Raw genomic sequence first — 26,636 nt, 5'->3', positions numbered from 1 at the left:
AGGAAATATAACAAGCAAACAACATCGAACCAACTCATTAACGACAATTTTGACACCGGTGGGCGGGTCAACCTATCAATTAATAAAATCATGTCAATATAACAGACGACTGAAAGAAGAAGACACAAAAGCATTTTATTAAAAGTTATCATATATTTTATTTTATTTTTGTGACGATTGCAAGGTGTAAAGACTTGCTTGTTCTGCTCCATGGTAGCTGTGCCACTGGCTGTTAACACATTAATTGAAACAACAGCACACGGAATTAAAGGGACCTCACACTGAGAGCATCATGCCCTTTTCGCAATAATAAGATAGGATAGAAGAGGCAACCCTGTCGTACCCAGCCGGGTAACAAACGACGGAAAGAAGAACACAAAAAAGCACTTTATTAAAAGTTATTATATTTTATTTTTGTGACGATTGCAAGGTGTAAGGACGTGCTTGTTGTGCTCCATGGTAGCTGTGCCACTGGATGTGTCAATAACTCCGTGTTTCTCTTCCCCGCAGTTTGAGCTGCAGTGGATCAACCTGCATTGCGACCCCTCCAAGCCGGAAAGAGAACAGTGCGATGAACTCCCTGTAAGTGTATATAATACCATAAGCATGCATGACTGACACTGATATAGGCGAATCCAGAGGGAGAAGAGGGAGGGGGTGCTCCCTTTTAAAAATGCTTGATAAGCCCTTGCACCAGTACCGTGTTTCAGAAAGGTTAAATTGCAAAAATACATTAAGGTGTCTTTCTGTAAATGTATATTGAATTTTATAATTGTGTCTGATCTGCAGGAATATGTCTCAGTCTGTTTTCGGTTGACCAAACAATGTGTTAAGCCCAGTGGTTACATTATGGCAACTGAATGCTATGTGTTTGTGTCGATATTTCATATCCAGTGCATATCGGTATCAGTAATTAGCCAGGAAATGGCAAAGTAGACATCCAGACATGCCGACATTACAAATCTGTTTGCTCTTTATCCTAATAATTATTTATTTGTTGCTATGGAAATTCCATGTAGAATTATTTGTTGTGAGTATAAGTCTTATTTTAAGATGAATATCTTTAACAGGATGTTTATATATTTAAGAAGGTTTTTTAATTTTGTTTAATCAAAATTTTCACTTTCAGCTAAAATATAACCTGAAACACGTTATGCTCGTCGCTTGCAGCGCCTTGTAACTCGCCAATCAGCTGCCTGCTAATGGAATAGCGTTTAACACATTAATTGAAACAACAGCACACGGAATTAAAGGGACTTAGCACTGAGAGCATCATGCCCTTTTCGCAATAATAAGATAGGATAGAAAAGGCAACCCTGTCGTACCCAGCTTGGGACGGACATACTCCTTCCAGCGCAGGTGGTGCTTCTGAGCTGCCGATACGCTGTATTCTGCTTCAACATGTGTATCTCTGCTGCTCGTGTCGTTCACAATACTTGGACGCATTGATTCCATTCAGAATAACATACTTAAGCAACGGAACTTACACAGCATACTCCACGCAAGCTTCCTCGGTGTAGTAAGGATTGAACGGAGGGTTCCCATAGGACCATATCTATATATGAGAGTGACAGTCACATGGATTATGCCCGAACTAGGCATTAATGTGAATCAGATTCATACTATTCAATTTGAAGAATGAACGTCAAGATGCACTTTAAAGACTAACTATCATAACAATACTGAAAGATTGCTGACTAATCATGTTTTGCGGTACTCTTGCTCTCATTGTCTGATTTGCATTACCGGGACTATTTTGATAGCCTAAAATGAAGCTGAACGTACATGAATGCACAGTTGGTTATGTAATAGTTATTTTCATAAGAAACAAACACTTATAAAACATGTGTTTGTTTATTTACTGCAGTCATTTGACTTAATGTAATATGGTGTACCACGTGCTATTATGCAAGCGACTCCCCACTTTCGTAAATGTTATATACAAATAGACCCACTTAAAGTATTCCGAATTTATAGCTTTCTGTCATGTTGTTTGTTTCCATGGATCAATGTAGCTTTCTTTATCTCATGGTGAAGGGTCGATGTTGTATATTCTGTCATATTCCGTGTGGTGACGGGACCTCACGTGGAATCTCTAGAGATTTGGTCACGTGCTTGACTTTTACTTTCTCTTTCTCAGCCCCCCAAAAAGAAGATAAAACCTCCGCCACCGCCGAAACAGGTAGAGTGCCACGCCAGACAGAGGCGCAGAAAGCTGGCCTTATATTTCCCATTGCATTTGCATGTCGCTGTTGTTGATGTCGCTAGGCACAAGTGAACACTGACGTCGCTGCTGTCACCGCTGGCGTATATTCAGCTCTGGTGTTTACTTCTGGCTAGCAAATGGCCTGTTCCTGTTGTTTGTGAATGTTTTGTTATATTTGGCGATTTATACATGGAACTGACGAATCTCTCTCCTTCTTCAGAAATGTGTAAACGTTACTTGCATAGTTGGACATTTGTAGCCCCTGCTGGAAGGTGCGATCAGCCTATGTTAGCCTATATTCGTGTCCCGGCTGACCGTGCGCTTCTTCCAAGTTATACAAGTCTCCAATATATGAAGTAAAACGTTCACACAGTCTTTCTATAAACCATAATTACAACTTGAATAATTGAAACGACATTTGAAACATCTGTTGTGCGTGTGTATAGTGGTGTGTTTTGTCAGTTGCAGTTTGTTGTCTCCCCTTTCCGCGCGTAAACTTCAAATAAGCCCAAATGACTGCATGTGTGTATGTCTTGCAGAGGAAGGCTAGCTGTGACGAGCCCTGCCCACGCGGACCGCCTGGTTTGAATGGGACACAGGTTGGTTTTGTACAAGTTTGAAACTGAGTCGGTAACTGTAGTATACTCAGTTTATTTACAGGATCACGTGACCTGGAATAACGCTGACTGGTGTTGATTTCATTTGCTGTTTGGGTTTCAGTTCCTTGTTTGATGGTCTGTGCCGTGCACTAACAATTAATCCTTATTTTTTAATGATGATTTTGTGAAAGAAATATCAGTTAATTTAATAAAAAAAACATAATATTTGAACGTCTTTCTTACCTTTGATAACTACCACATGCCTTTCTAAAATATGTCATACAAAAGTGTTTCCCTGTGTACTTCTGATGCAACCGTTATTCACAATACTATCTGCAACTGTGTTAAAGTTGCCCTCTGCAGTGTTAGGTATTCAGTTAGTGGCGACTGGGAGAAGCCGTACCGCCGGGTAAGGAGTGTATCATAACCACGTTATACCCCCACCATCATACCCGCACCCCACGTAAACTACCCCACCATGGAATACACAAGTATAAGCATGACGAAGATTAATGTCCCTCCCGATCCCTACCCGATGTACCCCGAATATATTCCCGGCCTCCTTCGTGTGGTGTAATCTCCAAGGACGTGCAACATGAGACGATGTATAAAGACTGTACACGGGACCTGCCATGCTAAACCACGTGTACGTACTGCAATGTATAAGCATTAGTGTTTAACGAGGGGAGGATTGGTATCGTTCGCCATCACGCTGAAGGTCCGGGTTCGATTCCCCATTTGGGAGGGGCGGTCGGGTAGCCTAGTGGTTAAAGCGTTCGCTACTAAAGCCGAAGACCCGAGTTCGATTCCCGACATTGGTACAACGTGTGGAGCTCATTTCTGGTGTCCCCCGCCGTGCTATTGCTGGAATATTGCTAAAAGCGGCGTAAATCATACTCACTCACTCACTCACTCCCCAGTTGGGTAAATGTGTGAGGCCCATTTCTGGCATCCTCCGCTATCGTATTACTATAGTACTGTGTAACAGTGAAGATGTCAACGCCGTTAGAATGAGTAACAACTGATTTGTGTCAAGGAAAATGTCAGTGTATCTGGCTGGAATGATAATTTACCCTTCGGTGGTTTGTTACTGGTGGGACAGAAGCCCGAAACACATGGAATTCTTACAAGTTGATCGAGGCAATAACGATGTTGTTGTATGGTCGGGTGGTTCATCAAATCAGGGAATAGGATTTCGACATCGGGGGTTGGGAAAAGAGGAGGAGAGTAAAGTTGGATAACATGGCTTGGAAGGTTGTCATGACACAAAGACTGACGTTTGACCTGTGTGTTGTAGGGTCCCCCCGGGCCTCCGGGTCCAGCGGGTCCTATTGGGCCTGCAGGCGCCGACGGCAAGGATGGGCAGGACGGGAAGATGGGGCAGAAAGGGGAGTCAGGCCAGGACGTGAGTAGCCGGTTGCCATGGTGATGCAGTGGATCGGAGAACTTACTTTCTCAGTAACAGAATCATGAACAATGAACATGGACACAAATGTTGTTGTCACAGCTGCCGTGCATAGCACTAGAATTAAAACTAAAATAAAACATAAAATACTCCGTATGTCTTCTTACTAACTACCTGTGTATGAGAAGGAACTTAAGAGCGCAATACGGTGGTTTACACGGGTTATTGTAATGATAACGGTACTGTCCACTGTTCATTGTTTCTGTCCTCTTGTCTTGAAATCTCAGACTCATTCTTCAGTTTCTTTTTTGTGAAGTGAACTAACTGATTGACCTAACGCCACTCTGCATGTACATAGACGTAACACAATAACAGACCAGCTGACAATATCTTGACAAATCATGGCAAATCGGCCACCAGATATCTAACGTGCAAAAATATATGGTATGTGATTTGGTAAGGTAACCATGGAAACATTGTGACGTCATATGTTGCCAGGGAAATCCCGGACGGCCAGGAAACCCCGGCAAGCCAGGCAAAGACGTGAGTGAGTCATGGTTGAACATAAACACACGGGATGTATACAGCACTGCCAAACACACCTCAATACAGCCCTTGTAATGTCACAGGACATCTGTTAAGATTTTCAGCTTACATCTGAGTGATTTTTCTACTTTATTTCTGAGCCTGATCCTAACGACAATAACATTATTTGACATATAGACTAGATCTGCCTGTTTAACGTTTGATGTTAACAATTTAACGTAGATGAGTGCAGTAATTCGATAGTATAGATGACTGAAATTGTGCATGTAAAACCCGCTCTAATCTCAGGCACCTCGGTAAGTGAGGGCAGGTGCTTGTTGCGGTGATAGAGGTAAACCTCATGTGTCTCCAAACAGGGACAGATTGGCAGGACAGGCCCGACAGGACCCCGAGGAACCACGGGCCGCACGGTAAGTCTATTTTGTACACTGTCTTCAGGGCCATGACGCGATCGGGATTAAAAACTTCTCGTGCAGTTGATATCCATGTTATTTACCTGTAAAAAGACACTAATAGTCAGCGTATAACACAGAGGGGGATATAACAACACGTGTTCTTAACTGGGTGAACACTATTTGTAATAATGGCAGAAAGTATCTGATCTACATCCGGAGCTGACGATTAAACGCTATATTCAATGCTTTGATATGTTGTTGGGGTAACCGCCTCCGTGGTCTAGTGGTAGAGCGTCCGCCCGGAGAACAGACAGTCGGGGGTTCGATCCCCGGCGTCAAATAAAAAGACGTTAAAAGATGGTAGTTGTTGTTACCCTGTCTGGCGCTCGGCATTAAGGGGCTAAAACAAGGACTGGTCGGTTTGGAGTCAGTATTCTGTGTCTGAGTGGGGTAGTCATGTTAAACTGCAGCATGATATCTCAGTGGGCTTGTACTATAAAATTGGCATTAGTCCGGACTAGTACAATCACACACACACACACCTTGTGCGATTCTACATCGTTTACCAAGTTGGTGTGTCTCAATGAGTCCCTATATTACATGGTCCGAGGGGACCTTGTATCATTCAACATCGTTTACCAAGTTGATGTGTGTCAATGAGTCCGTGTATTGCAGGGTCCGAGGGGACCTTGTATCATTCAACATCGTTTACCAGGATGGTGTGTGTGAATGAGTCCGTGTCTTGCAGGGTCCGAGGGGACCTTGTATCATTCAACATCGTTTACCAGGATGGTGTGTGTGAATGAGTCCGTGTCTTGCAGGGTCCGAGGGGACCTTGTATCATTCAACATCGTTTACCAGGATGGTGTGTGTCAATGAGTCAGTGTATTGCAGGGTCCGAGGGGACCTTGTATCATTCAACATCGTTTATCAGGATGGTGTGTGTGAATGAGTCCGTGTCTTGCAGGGTCCTAGGGGACCTTGTATCATTCAACATCGTTTACCAAGATGGTGTGTGTCAATGAGTCCGTGTCTTGCAGGGTCCGAGGGGAGCAATAGGAGATGAAGGGCCGCAGGGGATGAAGGTAAGTCGTTGTACCTGGACCTGTATGACTCCCATAAATTCAAACTTATTCTGTATTGCTAAATACCTTACCTTTTTTTATTCGACTTCTGCCTGCTCTGTGTAGGACATTGGTTTGTCACTCTGTCTATCGATGTCATACCACGCTGCTGAAGATCCGGCATAAAAACTGGACTTTAGCAACCCAGACTTGTCATAAGAGGCGACTAACGGGATCGGTTTGTCAGTTTCGCTGAATGGGTTGTTGCATGTCGTCGTGTTCTATTTGCGCAGATCGATGCTCATGGAGTCAATCACTGGATTGTCTGTTCCAGACTCAATATTTACAGACCGTCGTCAAATAGTTGAAATATTGCTGAGTGCGGCTTTAAACAACAAATAACAACAACTTAGCTGGGGTAGTACTTCTGACACTGCCGGTCCAGAACACCTGAAGTGGGTAATGAGTGCCTTGACAAATACCAGCATTCCCGGGTTACTAATCCGAGGAGGTTAGGTGTGTTTGCAATGTCCCGTACACTGTCCCGTGTTTCCTGTAGGGCTCGGCCGGAAGTCCGGGGAAGACCGGAAGTCAGGGACCAGTGGGCCCCGCGGGCAAGTCGGTGAGTGATCTGTCTTCTTCACAAGGATAATGGATACAAGTAGGAATAACCCGTTTCACAATATCGTTGTCGTACTGATATATAATACTATTACACGTGCTTCAGTTTACAGTTAGAACGAAATTTGAGTTGAAGTTTATGAATCAACTAGTACTTGGCTGCGGTCAGATCCCATGCGACTTTACGGATGTTTTCTGAGAATCAGCCATTCAGATTTACCAGTTTTGAAACATGACAGTGGCATTATTCAATATGTAATCCTTACCATCTTACATATGTTTTAAAAGGAAAATATCTTTTGAAAAATAAACTTTTCTGTCAGATTATTACTCATTGCAAAGATATTTTTTGTGGTGTGGATTGGTTGATGAATGATGACGTCATTTGATTGTTTATGACGTCATTCTTGTAGATCGAGGGTGAGAAAGGTGCACGCGGGGGGCAAGGAGAACAAGGACTACAGGGCCCTGAGGTAGGCCTGACTGGGGACTTCCGGGGTCAGCGTCACATGACGTCAATCTATACCCCTTATATCGATATTGTATATTGACAGAGATAAGAATATGGGCACATTGTGTGTGATTTATTTTAAGGGAAACTATCAAATGCATATTATTACGTCACTTGCTACAAATGACCTACGTCAAAAATGTATATTTATATATAAATGATTCCATGTCTGTGCACTAGTATTTTAAAGGTTCCACATAAATCAATAGTTATACGTAAATCACTGGGTAGAAATGAATGTATACACGTCCAAACTATAGTTTTTCACGAGGTTTGGTACATCCCTGATGTATAGGCAAGAGCTCCAGATAAGGTTTTGGTGTTGTGGGTATTTTACCCATGCATTTTAAAATCATTGGGTATCAGTAATTCTATTTGGGTATTCAAATTTCTGTTACCCACTAGTTTGTACACATGTGGGTATTTAAGTTAAATATTTAAAGACACTATTCAACTAGTCTCTGTAAAGTGGTGTCGTATGGGTTTCGAGAGCTTTATAGGACGTTACCACGATACTTCCACCAGAAAGTGTGATGGCAAATGATCATGATGTAACTGTCATCGTGGAGTTTGGCAAGGTTGAAGGAATGCCCGTTTAAAATTTCAAAATAAGTTGCTGATTTGCTAATCGAATACGCAGGGTTACTTCACAATATTTTGATGATACACACAAGTATTATTTTTGTAGCGTAACTGTAATGTTCGTTGCGTATTTGATACGCTAGGATTTTATTTTACTGCATATTTCTGCATTTCTGATGCGTATTTTACGCAGATACGCAGCTTATCTGGAGCTCTGAAAGGTGTTAACACGTTCATAAGCTTAATGTCACCATGGTAACATGCTGCAGGAACACTGAGTTAAGTACTCCACTGACACGTGTCTGTTTCAGGGACCCCGAGGTCGGCCGGGGCCACGTGGTCGAGGTGGACCGGGGGGAAAGAAGGTATGGTATTGAGAGGTCATACATGTATGTGTTAGTGAAAGTAGGTAAATATGTCTTCTTAAACTCAAAGATGTCAAATCAGAAATGATTTGCTAAATGTTTTGGAGCACAGACTTGAAGTACAGCATTATTTTAAGAGTACCAATATCCACATGGTCCAAGCATTCAGTCAACTGTACTCGTGAAACTGTATTATAACTGGTGCTGGTTCAACTGGTGGCGACGCCCGGTGGTCAGTCCATGATGCTTTACTGCCCAATACTGACCAATCAGAAACACAGGTTTGCATAAGACTGTCAAAACTCTCAACTGGATCTTTAATAAAATTTAACAACAAAACATAATATAGCCACACGGGTTCTTCCCTATTTGTCTTGGCCTCAGACGGGACACCCGATGTCTTTAGCAGTTATACATCGGGATATACAGAGTCTTTATATGGCGTTTGCTTTTAGATATGATGTAACGACAAGGCTGAATTCACATCAATTCACAGCTCATGCGTTGTGTCCACATGCATCCTTGTGCCAGTCCTTGATTTCCGGGTTAGAATAGGTCCACAGCAACCCGCGCTGGTCAAACTGTGGGGATTCCGGGTTAGAACTGCTCCTCAGAAGCCCATGCTGGTCGGATTGCGGGGATTCCGGGTTAGAATAGCTCCTCAGGAACCCACGCTGGCCGTACTGCGGGGATTGCGGGTTAGAATAGCTCCTCAGAAACCCACGCTGGTCAGATTGCGGGGATTTCGGGGATTCCGGGTTAGAATAGCTCCTCAAAAACCAACGCTGGCCGTACTGCGGGGATTCCGGGTTAGAATAGGTCCTCAGAAACCCAAGCTGGTCAGATTGGGGGGATTCCGGGTTAGAATAGCTCCTCAGCAACCCACGCTGGTCAAACTGCGGGGATTCCGGGTCAGAATAGCTCCTCGGCAATGTATGCTTGTCGTGGACCGGGGGGGGGGGGGGGGGGGGGGGCGGAGGAGGGGAGATCATTGTTCACAGTATGAATAAGTGGATTGTCTGGTCCAGACTCTATTATTTACAAACCGCCGTCATGTAGCTGGAATATTGCTGAGTGCGGCGTTAAACAACAAACAAACAAACGTGTCAATTGCTGCCACCAAACGTTGTCCCACCATTTGGCAGCCGTGGGCACATCATGTGTTAACAATCTACAGCCTACAATTGCAATTGTTCAGCAGTTACGAGATTCCATGCTCCCTCCTCCACCCCCAACACCTGGAACCATTCCGGTCAACCATCCCCTCCCCCCAACCCCCACAAAATCCACCCCCACCACCTGGAACCAGCCCGTCAACCCTCTACCTTCCTGCTATTTGCCAGCGCGCTGCACGCTGACCCTATGACCTGATCTTACTTGACCCGAATTTTGAAAATCCCCAAAATCTCTTTGGAATTATCAATACAATAGAATCAATTTCACACGGAGACGTGAAAATGTGGAGTTAATCCGTCGGTGAAGCCGGTCTTCCATTTAACGCAAGTAGTCCCAGTTTCTCTGCTCTATATATAGAGAACGTGTACACATTCTCGCGGAGCAATTCCGTCTCGATATGGAATGAATTATCATCGCTATATACATTACATTACTGTTTTAGATTCGAATTCCCCGGCGCCTTATTGTGTAATGAATTTTATCAGGATAATTTATGACTTTTTACATCAAAGCATTTCAGCATATGAAACAACAACAGTGGAAAAAGTACGAATTATTGTAATTTTATGCGGTTGCGGAAATTTGGAATATGCCGATCCACTTGTTATTTTGCAAACTTTAAATTGCCAACACATGAAATAATGTTCAGATAATTCTTGACAGATCTGCCTCAGAATAGCCCAGACGTGCTGATAACAGCGTTACATGTGCAATTGCGGGTTCACCGCTGTGCGGGTTCACATGGTTCGCGTGGACACAGCGAACATGAACCGTTCCTCAGTCATCGAGATATCTATACCTCCTCTGTCAGCGGTGGTTCGCATACTGGCGTACCTTAAACACCCGTGTACTGGGCGGGGTTCGCCGCAACACGTGCTTTTGTCTTTGTGTATATTCACATCACCTTCACGTGCTGTTGGCTGCACGTGCCATGGCGGCCATCTTGTATGGGATATGAATTGCAGAACTTGTTGATATCCTGCCACTGTCATGTGGTGACCAACGGTGGGATGTAGGGCTACCACCGCGTCATTCATTACGCGGCACCTGCTCATGTTTAGGACATGGCGTACGCAGAAGGATCTGGGCCGAATGTCTGGTTAATACAGAACTAGGCTAACGCAGGCTGCCAGTTGTTATAAATGTCTTTCATTCAGTTACCTGGAGTAGGTGTGGGGTTTCAGATTCCCGCATGGCAATAGTTAGGCCTTGTGTCGCGACCTTTGGCTCGGCTATATTCAGACCACGAGTCCCAATTACTCGACAGGATATTGAGACCATGAGACCTCGTGAAGACCCGGGATAGAATAGGTCTTCAGCAACCCAACTTGTCGTAAGAGGCGACTAACGGGATCGGATGGTCAGGCTCGCTGACTTGGTTGATGCATGTCTTCGTATCCTAATTGCATGGATCGATGTTCGTGATGTCAATCACTGGATTGTCTGGTCCAGACTCGATTATTTACAGACCGCTGTCATGTGGCTGGTATATAGTGCAGCGTTAAACAACAAACAAACAAAATCTGAAAATCCACCCCTCGAAATCTTTTGACGAAAAGGTCGCAATTCCATCACATTACACGTTCAAAAGGTTTTCCGAATCAGAAAAAGATGGGACCGTCTTGTGAAAAATTGATGTCAAATTTAGTGGAGCGCCGATAGGTGCTTAGGGTGTGGTCAGTTAAATTAGTTAAATTAAAATACTTTGCAATCGTAGGCGAAATGGTTCTCTATCATACTGGCAATATGAAGAATGCACAGAGGCTATGTCTGATTCACCGCCACAGTGTTGAGAAACGTTTTGATACAATTATATCCCCATGTATTGTGTTAAGCCGCCCACTCTCTGAGGATGGTGTGGCCTTTTACAATACTCAGTTTTGTCCTTGTGTAGCTTAACCTTGATAACTTCAAAATGGCTATGTGCTTTGATGTCGCGCGAGATGTACAGAGTTATCTCCCTTCGATACCTCGAGAATTTTGAAGTGGTCGGTTTATCGCCAAGCTCCGTGCAGCACTTGAGAGGAACAATTGCAGTGGACGCCCGCGTGACACCGGCCCTATCACGACAACTTACACCTCGAGAAAATAAACAATTCAAGTGTGGAATGAAATACGTCTTTCAGCAGCCTCAGTTTGAGTTTGTTTCAAGTGGAAGAATTATTTGAAATTTAAATAAACCTCGAGATCTAGAATCTACTGATTAGCTCGATTTATCGTAGTGATCTAAAAAATACGTACTAATTAGCTCCTTATAGGTGTTCTTCAAGCTTGATATTCACCAGCGTGTTTAGACATAAAGCACTGTGCATTCTCTAATGTGTAAAAAACGTCGTTAGATCTGGCTTAATGTGTCGACAAACAGTCGAGGTGTTGTATAATGTCACACTTCTGTGTTTGCAGGGCGAGCCAGGGAAGGCGGGGACTGATGGAGAGCAAGGAGCCAGGGGATATCCGGTGAGAACAGCTGCCATAAACTGCATCTCTAGTTAACGGCCATGGCCACACCTGCCTGGTAGCTAATAAATACCAATACGAAAATAGTTTTCAATAATAATATCTGATAATGTGCCATGAACTACGGAGATACATTTAACTAAGCGATGTTGTTGCTCATGAGAGTGTGGATCTTTTACGAGCGCTTCTGGTTGAGTGTATTTCGCACGGAGAGATGTAGAGATGTTTCTGTGTAGATGTGTCGTGTGACTTATTCATTGTTCATTGTATTCTGCACCAGGGTGCGGCCGGTGATCCGGGAGTTCCAGGACCCCCCGGCCCCCCTGGGTTGCCAGGGCAACCGGTGAGTACCAATATGCATGCTTGTCTCTCAGTGACAATTTAGAGAAAAAGGTTCTGAATACCCATGTTGTCTCCCCATGGGGATCATGATTAAATAGGTCGCCAGCACTCAATGTTTGTCTTGTCGTAAATATCAGAGTAGGTCGCCAACACTCAATGTTTGTCTTGTCGTAAATATCAGAGTAGGTCGCCAGCACTCAATGTTTGTCTTGCCGTAAATATAAGAGTAGGTCGCCAGTACTTCATGCTTGTCCTCCAGTGTTGATATCAGAGTAGGCGCCAGTACCAAAAGTCTCTCATTCGTGTTCAGATCAGATCAGGCCACCAGAACCCCATGTCTCTCATTCGTGTTCAGATCAGATAAGGTCACCAGTGCCCCATGTCTCTCATTCCTATTCAGATCAGATAAGGTCACCAGTACCCCATGTCTCTCATTCCTATTCAGATCAGATTAGGTCACCAGAACCCCATGTCACTCATTCGGGTTCAGATCAGATAAGGTCACCAGTACCCCATATCTCTCATTCGGGTTCAGATCAGATAAGGTCATCAGAACCCCATGTCTCTCATTCGGGTTCAGATCAGATAAGGTCACCAGTACCCCATGTCTCTCATTCGGGTTCAAATCAGATAAGGTCACCAGTACCCCATGTCTCTCATTCCTATTCAGATCAGATAAGGTCACCAGTACCCCATGTCTCTCATTCCTATTCAGATCAGATTAGGTCACCAGAACCCCATGTCACTCATTCGGGTTCAGATCAGATAAGGTCACCAGTACCCCATATCTCTCATTCGGGTTCAGATCAGATAAGGTCATCAGAACCCCATGTCTCTCATTCGGGTTCAGATCAGATTAGGTCACCAGTACCCCATGTCTCTCATTCGGGTTCAGATCAGATAAGGTCATCAGAACCCCATGTCTCTCATTCGGGTTCAGATCAGATTAGGTCACCAGTACCCCATGTCTCTCATTCGGGTTCAGATCAGATAAGGTCACCAGTACCCCATGTCTCTCATTCGGGTTCAGATCAGATAAGGTCACCAGTACCCCATGTCTCTCATTCGGGTTCAGATCAGATTAGGTCACCAGTACCCCATGTCTCTCATTCGGGTTCAGATCAGATTAGGTCACCAGTACCCCGTGTCTCTCATTCCTATTCAGATCAGATTAGGTCACCAGAACCCCATGTCACTCATTCGGGTTCAGATCAGATAAGGTCACCAGTACCCCATATCTCTCAATTGGGTTCAGATCAGATAAGGTCATCAGAACCCCATGTCTCTCATTCGGGTTCAGATCAGATAAGGTCACCAGTACCCCATGTCTCTCATTCCTATTCAGATCAGATAAGGTCACCAGTACCCCATGTCTCTCATTCCTATTCAGATCAGATTAGGTCACCAGAACCCCATGTCACTCATTCGGGTTCAGATCAGATAAGGTCACCAGTACCCCATATCTCTCATTCGGGTTCAGATCAGATAAGGTCATCAGAACCCCATGTCTCTCATTCGGGTTCAGATCAGATTAGGTCAGCAGTACCCCATGTCTCTCATTCGGGTTCAAATCAGATAAGGTCACCAGTACCCCATGTCTCTCATTCCTATTCAGATCAGATAAGGTCACCAGTACCCCATGTCTCTCATTCCTATTCAGATCAGATAAGGTCACCAGAACCCCATGTCTCTCATTCCTATTCAGATCAGATAAGGTCACCAGTACCCCATGTCTCTCATTCCTATTCAGATCAGATTAGGTCACTAGAACCCCATGTCACTCATTCGGGTTCAGATCAGATAAGGTCACCAGTACCCCATATCTCTCATTCGGGTTCAGATCAGATAAGGTCATCAGAACCCAATGTCTCTCATTCGGGTTCAGATCAGATTACGTCACCAGTACCCCATGTCTCTCATTCGGGTTCAGATCAGATAAGGTCACCAGTACCCCATGTCTCTCATTCGGGTTCAGATCAGATAAGGTCACCAGTACCCCATGTCTCTCATTCGGGTTCAGATCAGATTAGGTCACCAGTACCCCATGTCTCTCATTCGGGTTCAGATCAGATTAGGTCACCAGTACCCCGTGTCTCTCATTCCTATTCAGATCAGATTAGGTCACCAGAACCCCATGTCACTCATTCGGGTTCAGATCAGATAAGGTCACCAGTACCCCATATCTCTCATTCGGGTTCAGATCAGATAAGGTCATCAGAACCCCATGTCTCTCATTCGGGTTCAGATCAGATTACGTCACCAGTACCCCATGTCTCTCATTCGGGTTCAGATCAGATTAGGTCACCAGTGCCCCATGTCACTCATTCGGGTTCAGATCAGATAAGGTCACCAGTGCCCCATGTCTCTCATTCTTATTCAGATCAGATTAGGTCACCAGTGCCCCATGTCTCTCATTCGGTTTTAGATCAGGTCACCAGAACCCCGTGTCACTCATTCATGTTCAATCTGAGTCGCGAGATACTTCCCATGATGCACTGCGCTTGATAACTAGGCCTGCAACACTAATTTGCAGCACACTTCTTTCATGTCCCAACCAGTTTCATTCGCAGCCACCCTCGTGGCATCCTTCATCTGTTAACACAGCTAAACGCAACCACCCTCACATCTAAACCAGTTGTCTTCAAACGATCCTGCCATCACACATACACACAGAGGTGTTTAAACCTACAACAGTAGGAGCGCTTTAAAATCGTTTAATTCTTGCCATTTGGTGTGATAATGTTTTCCAGACAACTAGCTGCAGTACCACCACTACCAGAGGGAGCTTCTGTTTGAACAAAAAATCAAAGGACAATATATTTGTTGTACTGACTTCAAGGAAGTGTTTATTGTTGTGGCCCTGATCAGACGGCTGGCGCAGTTTATTGTGAGATATCTTCTCGCTGTCCAACAGTATCAGAATCAGGGATCTCAGGAAAAGCGCAATCAGCATTCGATGTGTCAACAAGAGTAGAACAATGACACAAAGCAAAACGCGCCTGATCTCAACCTGACCCTGAGATTTCTGCCCGTGTCACACTCCGAACGACGGAAACAGCCCTAATATGCTGAGGACCGCCTCTGTGGTCTAGTGGTAGAGCGTCCGCCCGGAGAGCGGAAGGTCCGGGGTTCGATCCCCGACCGCGTCATACCAAAAGACGTTAAAAGATGGTACTTGTTGTTACCATGTCTGGCGCTCGGCATTAAGGGGCTAAAACAAGGACTGGTCTGCTCGGAGTTAGTATACTGTGTCTGAGTGGGGTATTCATGTTAAACTGCGGCATGGTATCTCAGTGAGCTAGCACTATAAATCGGCATCAGTCCGGACTAGTACAAGCAGCCACACAAACACACACACGTGCATGCACGTCGCTATATAAGTGCAATAATCTTGGACGCGACGTTAAACCCCATTTCACCTCACCTCACCTAATATGCTGACGAATACACCCAGTTCACGTATTTTAAGGGATTCGTGATAAATGAAGCGGAAGTGTTTAAAAGTAATCTTTTACTAAGTCATTTATCGCAATGCCATATAATCCTCGGGAGCGGTATTTTTATAAGCATTGTTACTTGTTTACCAATCCCCATTTAATTCTAAATGTATGTGATGATATAGAAATATGTATAAACAAAATGAAGCGAACATAAAATCTTCATTGCTGTTACAGTTGATCCTCATTTTCCGTTTCGTTACAGGGCACTCCGGGGGAAATCACATCCAACGACATCAAACCAGTGCCCGTGAGTTATCTCCCCTTTGTGTCAGATGCTATTCGCGAAACAATGGATCTGGTCAGCTCAGCATAACGCCATGTTGGTCTGTCACCACGTTTTTTGTGGGTAGAACCAAAGTAGTAGATGTCGAGGGTCTTCATCGCACGCCGTGATTTAAATGTCATGACGCTCACTGTTCTTTGATGTGTAATGATGCGGTGTGCGTGAAAACATATCAGTGATGTGTCATGAATGCGGTGTATATGAGAACATATCAGTGATGTGTCATGAATGCGGTGTCTATGAGAACATATCAGTGATGTGTCATGATGCGGTGTATATGAGAACATATCAGTGATGTGTCATGATGCGGTGTATATGAGAACATATCAGTGATGTGTCATGATGCGGTGTATATGAGAACATATCAGTGATGTGTCATGATGCGGTGTATATGTAACATATCAGTAATGTGTATTGATGTATATGAAAAGATATCAGTGATGTGTAATGTGTATGAAAAGATATCAGTGACGTGTAATGATGTATATGAAAACATATCAGTGATGTGTCATGATGCGGTGTATATGAGAATATATCAGTGATGTGTATTGATGTATATGAGAACATATCAGTGATGTGTCATGATGCGGTGTATATGAGAACATATCAGTGATGTGTAATGATGTAGTGTCTATGAGAACATATCAGTGATGTGTCATGATGCGGTGTATATGAGAACATATCAGTGATGTGTAATGATGTAGTGTCTATGAGAACATATCAGTGATGTGTAATGATGCGGTGTCTATGAGAACATATCAGTGATGTGTAATGATGCGGTGTATATGAGAACATATCAGTGATATGTCATGATGCGGTGTCTATGAGAACATATCAGTGATGTGTAATGATGTAGTGTCTATGAGGACATATCAGTAATGTGTCTAGATGTCTATGAGAACATATCAGTGATGTCTAATGGTGCGGTGTATGTGAGAACATGGTGTGTAGGTTATCAGATTGTTATCACATGATTATCACATGGTTATCACGTCTAATTTCAGGGTCCAGTCGGTCCGCAAGGTGTTCCCGGAGCGAGAGGGGAGAGAGGCCTTAAGGTATGTGTGCACAAGTACTATTAATGTTATGTCAATTACAAGTAATATTACTTGGGTAGTGGGCAGGTAGTATACTGTATAGAAAGAGGGTAGAATAATGAGTAGAAGATGGGTAGTACACAACAATGAAAATAGGTAGTATAATTGATAGAAATCGGTTGGTACACTAGGTAGAAAGCGGGTAGTATTAAATTGTATAGTTTGGTTAAAAATAGCTGTGTTTGTATAAGTTTTGAGTGCCCAGAATTGAAATGTACGTACACTGTATTTCTGTGATGTTCCTTGACTATGATGACACTACCGATATCTGTGACCTGACCATTACAGGGGTCTAAAGGTGAATACGGCACTGATGGATCGAAAGGGACGAAGGTAAGGATAGTACTTCACTCCGCAACGTTCGTTTGGTGTGTTCATCATGTTCCCTTACATACCAGTAATAACAGGGGCCTTGCTGTACATATCCTAGTAATGCCACATAGTTTAATAATGATAATGATATACATCGTAATGATGACTCAGTTATAAATATCCTAGTTGTTAAATAGCCCATTTCTGGTGTCCCCCGCCGTGATATTGCTGGAATATTGCTAAAAGCGGCGTAAAACCGTTCTCACTCAGTCACTTTAAATATCGTAATTATTACCCCATTTATACATATCGTTATGTACATCATAATGATCATCATGACCCCGTTATACATCGTAATTATGACCCCGTTATACATAGTAATTATGACCCCGTTACACATCGTAATTATGACCCCGTTATACATCGTAATTATGACCCCATTATACATCGTAATTATGACCCCATTATCATGGTTATACATCGTAATTATGACCCCGTTATACATCGTAGTAATGATCCCGTTATACATCGTAATTATGACCCCGTTATGCATCGTAATAATGACCCCGTTATGCATCGTAATTATGACCCCGTTATGCATCGTAATTATGACACCGTTATACATCGTAATTATGACACCGTTATACATCGTAATTATGACACCGTTATACTTGAAATCATAAAGAACCAAATAAACGTGCAGCAATAATAATCCCGTTAAACAAGTACAGGACGGTACAGGGTAAGGTATTCCTGTTACCGTTATGGCCGAGTTATGTCTGTAATGACAGTGGCCGAGGAACGTGTATAAAGCGGTCATTGTGACTAAACAGAAGGTACTGTTACAATTTGTCGTCATGCAGACCACGTGAAAGTTCACTCCGTTGCACTTTTTTCTAACATATCACCGTTCATAAAAAAAATCTATATGTATTCAAGGTATTCATAATGGTTAATAATAATAATAACAATAATGATAATAATAATAATTATAATAATTATAATTATTATTATTTTAATAATTATAATAATAATAATAATAATACCTGAACAATATGTGCATGCAACTGAACAAGTCATTATTCAATCAAATATTATAAACTCGTTTCATCTACAATAGTCCACTGCAAAGTCTTTCCCCATTACCTGGAAATATATCTGTATGTACACCCTTGTGTGTTGCTATATCTACTGTTTGTGTTGCTATCCCAACTGTTTGTGTTGCTATGTCAACAGGGTGAGCGGGGTGATCGCGGTCCTACGGGAAAGGATGGTGCTGATGGCTTGATGGTAAAGGTTTAACCTGTCCTCGTTCGAGATATCCACTGTACTACTTACACACGCACGCTGACACCCTTAAAGTACCATTGAGTGCTACAGAATATAATAACACAATATTACATACAGAATATTGTGACATAGATAAGATTGCTCACTAAAGGTCACTTAATAATAGGGGGCGGTCGGGTAGCCTAGTGGTTAAAGCGTTCGCTCGTCACGCCGAAGACCCGGGTTCGATTCCCGACATGGGTACAATGTGTGAAGCCCATTTCTGGTGTTCCCCGCCGTGATATTGCTGGAATATTGCTAAAAGCGGCGTAAAACCATACTCACTCACTCACTAAATAATAGTTATAATAAAAGTGAGTACAGGTCGCAGCGGACCCGTGAAGATTAGGGGGAGGATAGGTCTTCAGCAACCCATGCTTGCCGTAAAAGGCGATTATGCTTGTCGTAAGAGGCGACTAACGGGATCGGGTGGTCAGGCTCGCTGACTTTGTTGATGCATGTCATCGAGCCCAATTGCGTTGGTCGATGCTCATGATGTAAATCACTCGATTGTCTGGTCCAGACTAGATTATTTACAGACCGCCGTCATATAGTTAGAATATTGCTGAGTGCGGCGTTAAAAACAAACAAACAGGTTGCAGCGTTATGTCTGTAATTTTGACATTGCTGACAACAGACTGCTGTGACGTTACAATATTACCGACCAGAGAGCTGTTGGTCGACACCCATCGCCTGCAGCAGTCGTCCGCATGTGCTCGTGCTATACTTTTACGTCCGCTTCTTTTCAGGGCGAACAAGGACGCACTGGAAAACAAGGAATTCTGGGACCGAAGGGAGAGCGGGTGGGAAAAGTTTTATCCCTCACGGGCTCCAGTGAGAGGATCAGCGAGGCCACAAGAAACTCTCATCTCTGTTTAGATAGTTTAACATCTGTCTCTGAATAATACTGAATAACAGCATGCCCTTTAACAACCAATGCAGCTGTTTGCCTAATGTATGTGCGAGTGCGAGTTATTGCCCTTGTTTCACTCTCTAGACGATTCAGATGATCAATTAATCAGTCCATGAATAAACATTACATATGCATATACCTGGTATAATAATGAAGTCAATAAGAAGATCAAATATCCACTCGGAACAAACATGTAACAAAGAATATATCAATGGCTTCATTTTAAATGTAGTTTGATGTGTCACTTTGCTATTGTATTAGTTCGTATGACGAATATTTTTAACACCGTTTTTAAATTATCTCCCCTCGCAGGGAACGCCAGGCAACAGAGGGCGCAATGGTTTGCGGGGACCGCCAGGGCCGACGGTAAGGGAATGAGTTTAACAGTATACAAGCCAGGATGTTCAACGGTGAACCGTTTAGACTTTCTTCAAGAGTTTATTGCCAAGTTCAAACTGAGTCGGTGACAATCTCGTTTATGTTTTAGGTCGACCCGATGGTAAGATGAGTAATTATTGTTGAAATAATTGAATGTCAGTAGTTTTACTAATGACTGACACGTGATGCCACTAATGTTTCACTTTTACCCGTCATGCCTTTCGGTAGGCCCAATTCTCAGGAAGCGTAAAGTTTGAAACGACGTTACTAAAGGCTTGAGTGGTCTCTGACTGCAGGCGACTTCACAATCTATCTTTTGCCAGGGTGTACCGTTACACCGATACTAGCCGATATCCTGTGGCCGCGTCACTATATATCTGTGAGGAATAAGGCATATAGGGAATAACGCATATTGAAAATGAACATATCGGGAATAGGGGCGTTGGGAATAAGGGATATTGGGAATAGGGACGTTGGGAATAAGGCATATAGGGAATAGGGACGTGAGGAATAAGGGATATCGGGAATAGGGACGTTGGGAATAAGGCATATAGCGAATAGGGACGTTGGGAATAAGGCATATAGGGAATAGGGACGTTGGAGATAAGGCATATTGAGAATAGGCAGGTTGGGAATAAGGCATATCGGGAATAGGCAGGTTGGGAATAAGGCATATCGGGAATAGGCAGGTTGGGAATAAGGCATATCGGGAATAGGGACGTTTGGAATAAGGCATATCGAGAATAGGCAGGTTGGGAATAAGGCATATCGGGAATAGGCAGGTTGGGAATAAGGCATATCGGGAATAGGCAGGTTGGGAATAATGCATATAGGGAATAGGGACGTTGGGAATAAGGCATATAGGGAATAGGGACGTTGGAGATAAGGCATATCGAGAATAGGCAGGTTGGGAATAAGGCATATCGGGAATAGGGACGTTGGGAATGAGGGATATCGGGAATAGGGACGTTGGGAATAAGGTATATAGGGAATAGGGACGTTGGAGATAAGGCATATTGAGAATAGGCAGGTTGGGAATAAGGCATTTCGGGAATAGGCAGGTTGGGAATAAGGCATATCGGGAATAGACAGGTTGGGAATAAGGCATATTGAGAATAGGCAGGATGGGAATAAGGCATATCGGGAATAGGCAGGTTGGGAATAAGGCATATCAGGAATAGGCAGGTTGAGAATAAGGCATATCGGTAATAGGCAGGTTGAGAATAAGGCATATCCAGAATCCCATTGGGATATTATTTTTAAAAAAAGTTTAGCTGCAGAAGTAGGGGGTTCACAGACGAAGGGCTCTGGTTCGTGATTCATCCTACAAGTTGGGCTCAGTCTGTTTGACAAGTCTAGGTAGTCAGGAACTGACCAGGTAGAACTGCTTCTTTCCGTGCTAACAAGTCATCATTTTTTCTGAACGTGTTACTTTTACGGGAATAATGTGTTGCTAATACATTTAATTCAGTGGAGCATTTGAAAGCGATTTAGAACACTAGATATCTAATGCTTGTAGACAAACTAGGTTTTAAGAATCTTCTTTTTATTTGATTTGCATTTATTTGGTCCAACTAACAAGACCGCATGCCATTTGTTTTTCATGCCGTGAACATAAAGTTATAAATCCGAAAACACCCCGTTTCAGCTTGAAGCAGGCTGTATTCTACTAAAACAATTAAGGATCATACGATTCTTTCATATTACTATAGTTAATCTGCCATTTGTCTTCTGTGTAACTATCGTAATATGAAAGAATCGGGTGATCCTTAACTTTTTGTAGTAGTATATTACTGGTTTCCTTTGAAATGTTAAAATGGTAATATCTGTATAGTTACTGCTGATTTGACATTTCATTCTGTTTTACTGACGGAAGAGATTGCTGAATGAAGACGTAAAGCTTCAAACAATGTTGATGTTATATAATTTGTTGATGTTTTACTTGTCATACTGAAGTTCTCTACGCATGGCCTGCAACATACTTCCACGTGCATGTACAGCACATTAATTAGATGTGTTTGAAAACATGTGTTTCCTTTCGGCTAATATTTCTTATTCGCTACAGGGCCCGCAGGGAGACCAGGGTCAACTGGGACAGAAAGGCAACCGTGGCGACCCGGTATGTCCGTCTGTCGACGAGTACCAACCGCTCCACGGCGCATGGCGGGGCCGCATATCTCAGCCGTAGCTGCACGTCGTGCCACGTCTCATACCGCTCCTCACATTGTTCCTCACACCGCTTCTACATACAGCTCCTCACACCGCTTCTGCATACAGCTCCTCACACCGCTTCTACATACAGCTCCTCACACCGCTTCTACATACAGCTCCTCACACCGCTTCTGCATACAGCTCCTCACACCGCTTCTCATACAGCTCCTCACACCGCTTCTACATACAACTCCTCACACCGCTTCTACATACAGCTCCTCACACCGCTTCTACATACAACTCTTCACATCGCTCCTCACACCTCTTATACATACAACACCTCACATCTCTCCTCACACCGCTTCTACATACAGCTCCTCACACCGCTTCTGCATACAGCTGCTCACACCGCTACTATATACAACACCTCACATCGCTCCTCACACCACCCCTAACGCAGCTCCTCATACAGCTCCTCCTACCGCTCCTCATGCAGCTCCTCACACCGCTCCACACGCAGCTCCTCACACCGCTTCTACATACAGCTCCTCACAGTGCTCCTTATACCGCGGCTCACGAGTTCCTCACTATCCCTCCTTCCCTGGAAGATATAACCATCAGCCGCTCAGCAAATAGATCACGTTCCAGACACTTCATCGAAATGTCTCTAACCTGAAAAACACATTTTCTTTTAAAAAATGGAAACCATCCCAAATGGTCCATCTCCTCACGCCCCTCTGTTTCTAACGTAAAGAACGAGTTAGGTGATGGTTGAATACCACTATCTGCTGGGAGGCAACCATGTCACGCATTACTATATATGGTCATCATGCGCACAGTGGTACGTGACGCTATGCTGTATATAGTCAAAACACCAGCACTGGTTGTCACGTTGCTTCGTATTGTCTGAACTCGGTACTGTTATACACAATGTCACGTTGGAATATATATGGATACGTCACGCTATTCTATATATCGTAAAAACACCTGCACGTGGTTACTGACAGGTCACGCTATGCTAAATATAATCAATACACCTGCACGTCATGCTTTGCTCTGTATGAAGTCAATAACATTTTGGTGTACGTGACTCTATGCTATATCGTTCCCACACATGAAATACAACATCTAATGCTATAAACAGTCCATCTACATATACACTACGCTAACTATATACTGTTAACATATACACGGCTTGTACGTCGCTCTCTCTATATATACAGTTAATACATACGTAGACAGGACGTCTGGCTAAATCTATGTAAATACACCCGTATTAGTTCACACCGATTAGAATTCCGGCGTTTAATAGATGAAATACGGTATATATTGTTTATACATGCGTAGACTGTTACGTCACACCATACTAATTATTGTTAATACTCGTGAAGATTAGGACGCACCACTATGTAATATATTGTTTACACACATGTCGACTGGTATATCACGCTATATCATATATTGTAAATACGTCACACCATACCATATGTTGTTTATATATCACATTATAAATCTATATCATATATTGTTTATATATCACTCTATACCATATACTGTTACTATATATTGTTAATACGTCACACCATGATATATATTAAGACATGCGTACACTGGTTCGTCACACTTTACTATACATTGTTTATACGTCACACTATGATATATATTAAGACACGCGTATACTGGCTCGTCACACTTTACTATACATTGTTTATACGTCACACTATAATTTATATTAAGACACGAGTACACTGGTTCGTCACACTTTACTATACATTGTTTATACGTCACACCATGATATGTATTAAGACACGCGTACGCTAGTTCGTCACACTTTACTATACATTGTTTATACGTCACACTATAATATATATTAAGACACGCGTACACTGGTTCGTCACACTTTACTATACCTTGTTTATACGTCACACTATACCATATTTTTTTATACGTCACGCTGTACGACGTGTCACACAAACACCTGGCTCACCTGTCCTGGCTCTTCGGCTTCAACTTCACGTTTTGTGGCGACATAGTTCTCGAGTTCATGGCGACTCTTGAGTCCGACGAACAGAGGTGACCATGTAGCAGGGAACCTCAGCCCAACACGTGGAGTGCGGGGAATATGACAACCCCTGACCTCTGCCAGTGTCCTGTATCTATGTGTATATAGTATCTGTATATAGATGCATGAGCTTCTCAATGTGCACCCGATGGACATCCAAGGACGACTCCGCTGCAAGACGCATACAGTATAACTGGCATAACCCCTTGCTGCATGAAACACCACTTCACATCAGATCGTAACACTTAACATATCCACATGTGCCGATGGGCAAGGGGAACTAACATTATCTGTTGTATGATACACTAACATCCCCTTACAAATTTTTTGACTGGCAGTAGTAGAACTGTTGACAGTGTTATGTTGAAGATAATGAAATAAATGAGTTAAATGTATAGAAACGAACCATACGAGCATCAGCGCATTGAAAACACCAACGTCAGTTTGCAATGAGGAAGTCAGTTTAAATGCATGTATTTTCTTTTCTTTACGTCATCCTTGAGGTAAGCTCCCCTTTATCATTATTTAAATGCAACATTCAGCAGCGTTATATGAGTTACTTACGCCACATGCTGCTGACGATAAGGCTCCAGACGTAGTCGTGCAAAGCAAGCGCTTGAAAAACCGCAACAGTCTAAGGGAGATAACTTTTGACATTCTGTTTCAGGGGAGGTAACTGTGTGATATGTCATGTTTCAGGGGCCCCCAGGTCCGCCTGGGATTCCAGGTCTGCTGTCGGAGCCGCAGGAGGGCAAAGCGGTATGGGAGGATCTTATCAAGAAGTTTCAAGTACTACTCCATTGGTTTTTTTGCATGTATGCTGTCGACCCGGGGGATGCTCTTCCTCACACGCCATAGTCTAGACATGCACTCTCCTTTCGTCAAATCCTTTTTTTCAAATTCCATACTTTCCCAACAATAATGAAGTATGAGAGTCATACACCTATATGGGAGAGGGTCACTCATATTTTCCCTCAACACGCCTTTCCATTTACTATCGTCCAGTCGCTTTTAGACATATTAGACTCGCCTGTGTACTGGTCGTATATCTATAAGTAATATCCTTCATATATTTTGCGCTCGCGACATCCTTATTTTCCAAGCGCATATTGATTTTGAGTCTCTCAGATGATTGACTTTTAACGCACAGAAATCAGAGGAGTAGTACTTGTTTCCGGCGGAAGCGTTCTGAATGCGCATGCGTTGCAAAGAGTTAGACAAATTGCTTGGCTCTGTTTATGGAATTATTCTTGATCTGACCTCAGTCATTTCTTTAGTTTCAAAAATGGAGCCTACCTCTAGCAAGCGCACATCGCGTCAAGACGCCTCTACCGGTTGTTCATGCTATACACGTATATTGATGACCCATTTTGTTGCCTGTTGTCCCCAGTATTCCAGAGCGAGTCTGATCACTGAAGCTCAGTGGCGGCGCTCAGTCTCTGTGCGCAGGTGAGTTGACGCACATCCGGGTACTGCTGCACAGCGAGCGTTGCAAGGCAAGACATCTGTAATTAACACGTGCTTCAACCTCTTGAGTTATCAGGTGTAATATCGGACTACGAATGTACTGTTTGTAGTTTTGTTTATCATGAATGATATTACTTCAAATCCCATCCAAATATAAATAAATATATTATTCAATAATTCTATCCTTTCTTCTAGTCCAAATAATGAGGAATATATAAATCAGTGTTTGTCCACTGAAAAAATGTTTTCTCCAAGCTAAGAAAAATAAAACCGGAATTTGATAGAATGTCTCCTCTTTTTTAAATCACAGTAATGTCTCCATTGACCAACATAATTGTTACTGGATTCTGAAACGTTTGATCAAATTCCCACCTGTGATGTCCTAGAGCGCTGCCCCCACCCTCGCTCCCACCTGCCCCACCCTCCCTCCCATCTGCCCCACCCTGTCCTCATGCCGTCTACCCCACGGGCGGAGCACCTGCTACCTCCCCCACCGTCCGTCCCAGCGGATCAACCCATAAACCAAGCACAGTCCAAACATAAAAAACCCGTCTTAACGCATGGCTGCGCAAACTTAGCGCGCGGTAAGTACCGCTTTGCATGTCCGCCTCCCTCGGACGCTGATGCACACACTCATTCTCCTACCAATTGAATATTGACAGGGTCCAGCAGGGCTTCCGGGAGCTCGAGGGGTGCCGGGAGATAAAGGACCAAGGGTGAGTATCAAGGACAGAACACGATTATATGGGCTATGATGCCAAACTTCGTCCTTTCAATAAAACATTTTTTTACAAGAATAATAAAGGATTCTCTTTACATTGTCAGGCAGTGTCAATGTTAGCGATATCATTGATATCAGGTATATGATATCGTGG

The 26,636-nt window shown here is 43.3% G+C and overlaps 1 protein-coding gene across 9 annotated transcripts in view; it reads left to right on the top strand.

Annotated features, from left to right (window-relative positions):
• The window catches only part of LOC139478303 (collagen alpha-1(IX) chain-like), a 238,078-nt gene that overhangs the window by 153,119 nt on the left and 58,323 nt on the right, over positions 1 to 26,636 (top strand). For 5 of the 9 annotated variants that reach the window (XM_071260719.1, XM_071260721.1, XM_071260723.1 and 2 more), the window contains exons 8-16: positions 511 to 582; positions 2,141 to 2,182; positions 2,746 to 2,805; positions 4,103 to 4,210; positions 20,016 to 20,069; positions 20,191 to 20,202; positions 22,147 to 22,200; positions 24,994 to 25,083; positions 26,424 to 26,477. In XM_071260719.1, coding sequence (XP_071116820.1) covers positions 511 to 582; positions 2,141 to 2,182; positions 2,746 to 2,805; positions 4,103 to 4,210; positions 20,016 to 20,069; positions 20,191 to 20,202; positions 22,147 to 22,200; positions 24,994 to 25,083; positions 26,424 to 26,477 — 546 coding nt within the window. The remainder of the gene's footprint in view (positions 1 to 510; positions 583 to 2,140; positions 2,183 to 2,745; positions 2,806 to 4,102; positions 4,211 to 20,015; positions 20,070 to 20,190; positions 20,203 to 22,146; positions 22,201 to 24,993; positions 25,084 to 26,423; positions 26,478 to 26,636) is intronic. The other 4 variants (XM_071260724.1, XM_071260725.1, XM_071260726.1 and 1 more) reach the window with 4 other exon arrangements.

Source organism: Haliotis cracherodii, unplaced genomic scaffold (assembly GCF_022045235.1).
Source record: "Haliotis cracherodii isolate W230 unplaced genomic scaffold, xgHalCrac1.p SCAF_4, whole genome shotgun sequence".
NCBI classification, from domain to species: domain Eukaryota; kingdom Metazoa; phylum Mollusca; class Gastropoda; order Lepetellida; family Haliotidae; genus Haliotis; species Haliotis cracherodii.
Note: the sequence above shows the minus strand (reverse complement) of the source record. Positions and strands in the feature narration are given on the sequence as shown.